Source organism: Opisthorchis viverrini (genome assembly GCF_000715545.1).
Source record: "Opisthorchis viverrini unplaced genomic scaffold opera_v5_7, whole genome shotgun sequence".
NCBI lineage: Eukaryota > Metazoa > Platyhelminthes > Trematoda > Opisthorchiida > Opisthorchiidae > Opisthorchis > Opisthorchis viverrini.
In genome coordinates, this window is record NW_008751663.1 from 2,950,025 (window position 1) to 2,958,901 (window position 8,877).

At 42.6% G+C, this 8,877-nt stretch overlaps 1 protein-coding gene across 1 annotated transcript in view; it reads right to left on the reverse strand.

The window, feature by feature from the left end:
• Positions 1 to 6,775: 6,775 nt before the first annotated feature.
• The window catches only part of T265_00733 (hypothetical protein), a gene marked incomplete at both ends in the record, with an annotated part of 77,067 nt that continues 74,965 nt past the window's right edge, over positions 6,776 to 8,877 (reverse strand). Inside the window, one exon of the mRNA XM_009164582.1 lies at positions 6,776 to 7,389. Coding sequence (XP_009162846.1) covers positions 7,199 to 7,389 — 191 coding nt within the window. The remainder of the gene's footprint in view (positions 7,390 to 8,877) is intronic.

An 8,877-nucleotide genomic window follows, 5' to 3' on the forward strand; every position in this document is an offset into this window, starting at 1 on the left:
ACTTGCATACGTTCATCGACATCAGTGTTAGGCAATCTGACCGTATATCTTCGAATGATCAACAAGAAGCTGGCCAGAACGATGACTGCAAGTGATTCATGTGCTCTTCCTTATTGAGCATAAGGCCAACTTTACAGATGTTGTCTCATGAGCCGTTGTTGCTTCTGGTCAAAAATGGGCAGGAATGGACTAGGAATTGCAATGATCAATGTGACGACTTCTGAAATATGGGCTGAACTAGTCACGTGGACAGCCTGAGAAACCCAACCAGCTGATTCGGAAACGATAGCCTTCCAATACGAACGGGAAATACGTATTCCAAGAAAGACGATAAAAAAGTTTGAAACAGCTCACACATGGACCAAACACTCGTCACCGTGGTTAGAATGTTTGCCAGTAGAATTTATTGGACTGGCTTCTTCAGTATCTGTTGCCGAGATGGCCATTTTAAGAGCTCCAAAAACCGAAATTCTGACATTTATCTGCCCGGCTTCGGCTTCAATTCCGAAATGTTTTAGCTTCGGTTTATGCAGCAACAGTTCCGCTAACGCCATTAATAGAATTGGTGATGGGTGAAAGTCGAGCAGTCTGGATATTCAGAATAAGTAGTCCGTCATTTAGGTGGGTTCACACTCAGCGAACAACAGCAGTTACATTTCTGGAGCTCGTGATCATGGTGCCTCATTTGAATAGGATTGTTAAACAGCGCTATTCCTAAATGAGCTTTTTCAGAGAAGGCGAGACAGCACATGAACGGGCTTCAGTTGGTCTCACGAGTTGGGTCAAATGTCGCCACACTTGCTCAAGATATAAATCCAACGGACCAAATTTACTGTGGCCGGTTAACGCGAAAGCTGCAAACAGAAAATTTCATGTTGATGAGTCTAGGGATGTTTCCTATCACTTGTCACTCTCAGTCTATTGAGAATCAAAGTGGAGCGACAATCGTGGCCTCAATGAGTTATTGTGGTAAGTTCAGTCTTGGTTTACAAATCGAATTCAGATGAGTAGCTCCGAGCGAAAACGACGTTTGTTATTTTTGAAAAAAGCGACGATTCTTGGGAAAACTGCAACAGTTTTCCATAAGGTGTTCGCAAATACAAGATTTCAGCTTTTCTGATGTTTTTCTGGACTGATCCAAATAAAGTCATCCGGAGAAATGTATTTGCACAAACAAGTACAATGCAAGGAAAGATACATCTGTTATTGAAAATCAGGAGCGCAAACTACTCTTCAGAATTTTCAATTGTTCGCTGATAAACCAAGCAATTCATGAATTGGGTGAATCATACACCGAACGAAAAAAATTGGCGGCTACGACTGATGTCTTTCTGGTGGAAAGCAACAAGGACGATAAAATTCGGATAAATCGATGGCTATCAGCAAGGATAGGTTTTTCTTCCAGCTCGAAACACGTTTGTTATGCACTGATTCCCTTCAAAATGCATTTCATGAAATCGAAATATAGGGTGATTAAGGGATAGAATAGCGTCCACGAAGTATTTGTTAGGTAAGGAAACGTGCAGCCACAAAAAACATTGAAATGGTTTTTGGGTTAGGTGTGACAAAACTAAAGTTGGCCACAAAAACATCACAACACCAGTGGTTTTTGAAACAACTCCGATCCTATGCAAAAATTCGTCCTCTCAGTGGGCAACGCTTCAGACTCTGCATTCAGGGATCTTTGGGAATTCCCCATGGACATTTGGTTGAAGTGATTGCGAGAGTAAGCTCTATCAGACTAAAGCACAAAAGAGCCACGAGACACATTGTGTAGTTAGGCAAAACGTTCTACTTATTTCGCTTACAAGTAATAATGCAGCAGTAGATAAAATATCAAGCCAAACAACACTTCATTAATTACTTTCAATAATAAGATGAATGGGCGATTTTTTAGTTCAGTTTGAAAATTTCATCAAGAGTCAAGGTTTAAGTTCGGTAACTTTTTTAATCAACACGGTACGGATGTCTGATTTCAGATTGTCGGTTTACGGACATTTGTCCCGCAGTAGATTCAATGGTCGATAGTCAAAGAGACAGGCATATCGTTGTGCACACTTCACTCGACTTAATACCGTGGATGTTTGCGGTATGGCTAGCCCGAATGTCCGTTACGCATGGAGTGTCTTCGGTTTCTTGGTAATCTAAGAAATCGGTTTGGTCCGATGGACTTAATCGTTCCATAACAACTCATCCATCGACGCTTTCAACGTTCTAATTTGTAAACACATAAATCACTACGCCTTCTCATATGCACTTGTGTGATCCGGAGCCTTCGATCAATTATCATCAATGGTTTCTACTGTTGCTGCCAATTCAGTGCTTGAGCACATCACGCGACGGTTTGCGGGAACAGTATTATATCATATTCGGTGCGAATTGATTTATATGATATATTCGGGCTTCCTAAAATTCGGATTCTCAGAAAGCGGAGGCCACTCCGAAAACCTCATCCAACTGCGCGACCCACATATCGGCCAACACCACCGGTTGCCGGGAAACACAAGAAACTTAGCTGCGAGCTCTCTTTCTCTGTTTATCCGTGTCCAGTCACGCAAAAGCGCAATAAATATCACCGAAGATCAATGCGCCCGTCATTGCCAAAAGTTCGCCAAATAGAAAACAAAAGAAATGATGCGCCAGATCACTTTGAAAACAGGTCCTCAAGGACGGTATTCCATCTCATACGTGATGTGAAACGATGAGAAATTTTTGTGGTCCTGTCCTGAACCTAAAAAGATGCCTAAATCCATCATGCCCACTGAAGAGACATATGATAGTGCAGTCACTCTGTGAACCAGTAGGGCACTACAGGTTCGTACTAACGACGGTACATTCATGCGTCGTGTTGATTGGTGGAGAATGATGATGCGCACATTGATAACTGCAGGTCAGATTAACAGTAACAGTTTAGTGCGAACGCGCGGAACACAGGTGCAAAGTCGAGCACCAGAAGGATTTATTCTAGGGCGGTACACGCCGCCTGATCGCTAATCGCAAAACAACGGTCACGTCGATTTACCCGTGATTAGATACAAACAAAAAACATAACGGCTAGTTCCAAAAGGTCTCCAGACCAAACGTTTCTTAGGAGAACACGCCAAAACATATATTGCGGTGATGCACATGTGACCGCGTCAAAGGTGATAGGAAATACTTCTACGGACTACAGCGCTCTCATTCATATACGGGGTGGTTCTCCAAAAAAGGGAACGACGTATTAGATGCGCACTGGTGAGGCCTCCACGCATGATGAAAACACGTTTGCAAGTTAATTGAGCAGATCAATCTGATGAACAACCCATGTTAGATGTGCACATCAAAGTCGAGAAACCGGGTGTCCAATCGCTCACCGCTCGGAAGATCACTGCTTCCAGCTGCTTTGGTGACGTATATTTCAATCTTTCAATGTCCTTCCCCTGTAGAACTAACCGCGGCATTTTTAATGCGGTAGAGGGCATGGCAAAATCTGCTAGGCCCCGGGTGTTTTTCAACAATCCCGAATACTAGCAGATGCGTTAATCTAACGCATGAACTGAGATTAATCAATGAGATATGGCATCAAGATCCCATAGAAGGCCAACAAATAAGCTCGTAATTATTCACTAGGCTATTTCGGGATATAAAACCTGAAGGATAAACGCCTCTTGACTTAAAAATTAAATTGGCATCTATTTGGCATATAGGTACTTGAAATGGTCTGCATTGCCACTCATGGAACAAGTCCAAAACGGCTAACAAAATGCTTTTTTCTTCAATCAGGCTTTCGTCAAAGCCAGTGTGTTCTGAAAAAACTCAAAAGCGCTGAATATCTGCTTCATTCTTCTTGAGAATCATTGGCAATGAGCTACTCAAGGGAACACGAGGGAGTCGAGAACCAGCTACTTCAAGATCAGCAGTTTGAATGCTTGACCATTCGAACATGAGCAGCTGAACAGCAGAATGTAGTGTCATTCATCCTCCAATCACAGTGATCAAGTCACGTGGCAACGTGCCGTCTCATTCCTTGCGTGATTTCTAGCGAAAATCATTCTACCTCAGAGCCACTGATATAATGTGATATATATTTTGATGAGATTAGAAGATATTCAAATGAGATTCCCCCCTGTAAGTCAAGCGAATCCATGCTGAAAAGTAGAAAGCACTGCACAGCTATTTCATCCTCAATGGGAGTCATAGGCATCTCAATAAATTCCTGACAGTCTCGACCCCACGACTTTCTTGCTAGTATTCCGAAGACTTAACAGCTCTGCTTTTCAGTGTCGATTGGCCTCACTTACAGGGCAAAGTGTACACTGCAATATTGAAAACCAGCGAGCAATTATGGCTGGAGCAACTGCTCAGGAGGTTCTCCTACTACTCTTACTTAAACTCAATAGCAATCAACATTTTTCTCTGCTTGCACAGCGTTGACCTTCAGTAGATCGTAAACACCGTCGTTATTCCGTCTGAAATTCACCTTACTGCAAGTGACACAAAACAACACCGTTACTAGCGCTGAGTCTTAGAATACGCGCTAACATTACACTTGATCAGGTGTTTCTATAATAAATTTATTAAAGGGCGAGCCGTTGTTGGGCACACCCATTGAAGAATAGCGATAATGACGTAGTTTTTGAAAAGACGGGATGGTTCGATGGTTGCAGTGAGGCAAGTAGAGACGAACCGTTTGTGAAGTCATTTAAGCTTTAAGCTAAGCTACGGGGGTGGATGACGGCACGATCTTTTTCATAACTTGGTCGGTTCTATTCCCACCAGTCAGTCTACATCTAACAACTTGAAAATAATTCACCATAGGATATAATGGGAGATAAACAAGTGTTGGCAGGATCGAACAGATTGTCTCAACCATTGAATGCAGACAATGAAACTGATTCAACAGTGTCTACATGAAAGCGAAACTGCCGCAACCGTCTTAGGGTTTAGCATCAGAAGACAGCTTCATCACCAACCACTAACAACAACATCTTTATCACCATTCCTGCCATAAACGGAAGACAGGAGAAACAGCTCATTGTTTGGTACGATTTCCACATCCAAATGCACTCTAAAAAATGATATCCTTCAGAATGTTATTCATTCCATAAGCATATTGTGGAGTTCGCACCAACCTATTAGAAGAAATACCTCCATGGAGCTTGCGCCTGTGATAGAATAGTGTGAATTGTCTATCTTATCTGCTGTAACGCCGTACGGTGTGAGAAACTGTTGACAGCCGAATGTGGCACATTTTGAGACTTGGTCGGTGGTTTGAAATATTCTCCATCCCATAACATTGATTTTAGCCATTCGTTAATTGATGTGCTAGTAGATATTAGATACTTGGATGCAGGAAAGGCTTAACCAACGTTCGGAGGAATAGAAGCAAGAAAGTCGTTCAGATATATCACCCCTTCGGTGCCTAGCCGCCATGCGACCAGAAGCCCGGGGCTGGGATACTGACAGGTTGCTCTAGCCTAGACTGGGGAAATCGAGAATCTGTGGTCGGGTTCCAACCACAAACCCTCCGGAAAGTAAATTCGCGCTCAACCCCCTTGCGAAGGGTTCGGCCGTCCTAAGGTGGTCTTCTGCTTGGCTGGAAAAGGGTAAGCAGTCATTTAGCTCAGTATAAATGAGGCATTTCTTGTTGTTCCACCCACCATATCTAACGAACCAGTGTGCGACTAACTCAAGCTCCCTAAGACTTGTCCGCTCTGTGTGCGCCGGGTTTCTAAACGTGTATTTTCACGAAGACAAAACTACCATTCTCATATTGCCACTATGTAATAATCGACGCAAAGCGATTCGGTACATCAACGCCTCACAAATATCTAACCCTCGGCTTACGGTGGTTCGACACTGCGTTTTCGCCAATATTCTGAAATTATATTGGCGGCTGGTGAGCACGTCTTCCTTGGTCATCAAAACCAGAGTTTTTCTGTAATGGGCGTCCCACTGGAAGGCCTTGAGATGGATCCTGAATCCATCTGGGTGATAGTGTTCAATGTGAAATAGACGGGTGCAATCTAATGAGATCACATTTCATAGATTCATCATCAATTGTCAGATCTCCAGGAGGGCACTGATTCGGTCAACTTCAACCATTCTATACGCTGGAAATGAGTGCGTTATAAATGCATTTGGCCGCTGCAGGAAATGATGCATTTCCATGGCTATACGGATGATGTTTTTGGTGGTACCATTGCGTTCGGCAGTTGTGAAATTTAAGGAGCTATATTCAGGACCGTCCATTGACCAACATTATCCCCTAGCTGGGCTGTCTATGTTATTTCTCTCAATATTAATGTTGATTCTGTTCAAGCTTCCCACAACTAGTGTGAGCAGTACCAGAGCTACTGATATTTTAGCCGGTTCATTGTGGATGAACATGGGGACACATACAGTCAGAATAGTTTCTTACATTGAAAACGTTTTACATGCGAGACATCATTCTACAGTCTTGGCCCATAATGACAAATGGCACAGGAATGCTAACAGAAGCGTTCGAGTGTAGGCCAAACCACATTAATGCTGGATATTTTTGAGTAACTAGGTTGACTTGACAAGGATATAACCGCTTGCGAAGACTTGTTTCATCCAGCTTCTAAACAATTACGCTGTCCAGCCGGGATATTCTTGAAGTTCATTACGTCACTCGTCCTCCTGTCTTCCAAGGACCCATCGAAGTTCAACTATGTTTTATTCGCTTAGTTCTTATCAATCAGACTTAATTTAATTTGATTTCGATAGTCATTTTCCAAGATTCAGAAGATTCAGTCGGAACTGTTGCATCGCTAAAAAATGTATCTTAAACATTGAGTAGAAATTCACAATCTAGGAATGCTGAGACAAAAGGAAAGCTTAAAATGACTTATCAGGTCAGTTCACAAAACTATTCGGTTAGATGAATTGCACAAGGTGATTTCGTTTGCAAAAACACAAGAACGTACCGCACGAAAATCGTCAGGCCAAAGGCTACGGGGCATGATATGGACAAGCAAAAGTATTTGCTATGACACTGAAAGTTAGATAGAGTGTTTGGTTTTGGAAAATGAATTGGTTGAAGCAGTATGCATAACACGCACTATGAAGAAGGGGATGATGGCTCGATATTTCATTGATAAAGTGTCAAAGTATTACATATACTGTGTGGCTCTTCAACTTGTACTCATAAACAACAACGGTTTTGAGATATTGTTACGTGTATTGGGTAGTCACATCAAAAACCCTTGTTTGTGGCGGTCGCATCTTCTTCAGTGGAGAAGGTGGACAGACGAGCGAGCGCCGAAAAGCTGTTGAGACTAGCTTCGCCGAGGATATTGATCAGCTCTGACCGATATTGCCCGGCCTCGCGGAGCATCACGTTCAAACATGGACCCATCAGACGCTCGAAACTCCGCACATCTAGAGCTGAAAATTTAATTGTAAATTTTATTGATACCGGTAGGATTAATACTCACACGACCACTTAGCTAATGCTAACAAATCGTGTACCGCTCACACGCTCATCCAAATGTGAGTGAATACCTTCAGGTATCAACGTTCTATAAGAATCAAATACGTCAGTCAATAATCTAACCATATTTCTAAGTAGGTACCCCTTCGCTACAGGATAGAGCAATTTAGGTTAAGCCTTGGAAGAGAGTGTTGAATAATTCTGGTCAGATGTTATAAGCCAAGGAACTTTCAGCTTCGGTCAAGTCTTCTTCAAGCATAAATATCACGATCGATGAGGAGGTTATCAAAACCATTGCAAAAGAATACAATTGTACTAAAGATTTCACTGTTGACGTCTTATCAGGTGTCGTACCCAAACAGCATCAAGTAGTTTGGTACGTAAATAAAGCTTGAGAACAGGATCCTCACTTGGACTTTGGTGATTACAACATATATTTACTCAGATTATGGAACTCCAGCACCAAAAGCAGGAAAATTCGTAGACTGTCCTCAAATCCTCATTGCCAAAATGTGAGGTCCAAAATTAAACGAAAACATTATTCCGGAAAATCAGTTTCTGGGATGAGTTTGAGGAATTCACTCAAGAACATCCAGCAATATTTACATTAAATCTCATAAGAATAATAAATCACCAGAAGTCCCAACTATCGGAGAGATTAGTTGCCCAGTGAAGGGATATTTGCGGCATTACTAGCCATTCGAATAGGATTTAGTTGGCCATGGGTTTGCCCATTGACCTGGGTGATTCCCAAACGGCACAGTTAGCATGTCAACGACCATCTACTCTACATGACCTACCAACAGTATGGGATTTAGTTCTTGGATATCGTAAAAAGGATGTTTTTTTCCCCAACACATTCAAGTGCGCTGAGCTCTGAAGAGAGCCCGCCATGGAAAATAGAGATGTCTAGCCTCCGTTTGGGCATGATTCCCTCTGGTGAACTGGTTATTGCTAATGATTAAAACCACTGCGGGATATTCATAAAAGCTGAATCTTCGAAATGTAAGCGGAGAAATTAGGTACTGCCGTAATACTCACAGTGGGGCAGGTGGTGATCGTAACGGTTGGAAGGTCGGGTCAAAACTCGTCAGGTTCATGCTTTTTGAATTTCTGGCCAGTTGACCAGCCCAGTTTTTTCGGCGTAGCAGATCAAAAGATGTACGGTCATTCATTAGGCTAAAGTACAGGCTGCGAGTACATACTATTTTCAACCTATGAGTGCCAAGCCGGTTTTCGCAATAAACTCCCGAAAGGGCAACACTTTGACTGCGGTGAAGAAACGATCACCCACTGAATAGTTGGTGATTTTTAGTACGAATAGGCTGAGGCGATCAGAAAAACGTAACCGCCAGTAGGCGTAGAAGTTCTGCAACCTATATGATGATTTTTGGGGAACCGAGAACAGAGTTCACCAGCCCTAAGCTTAGCACAGTGTGACG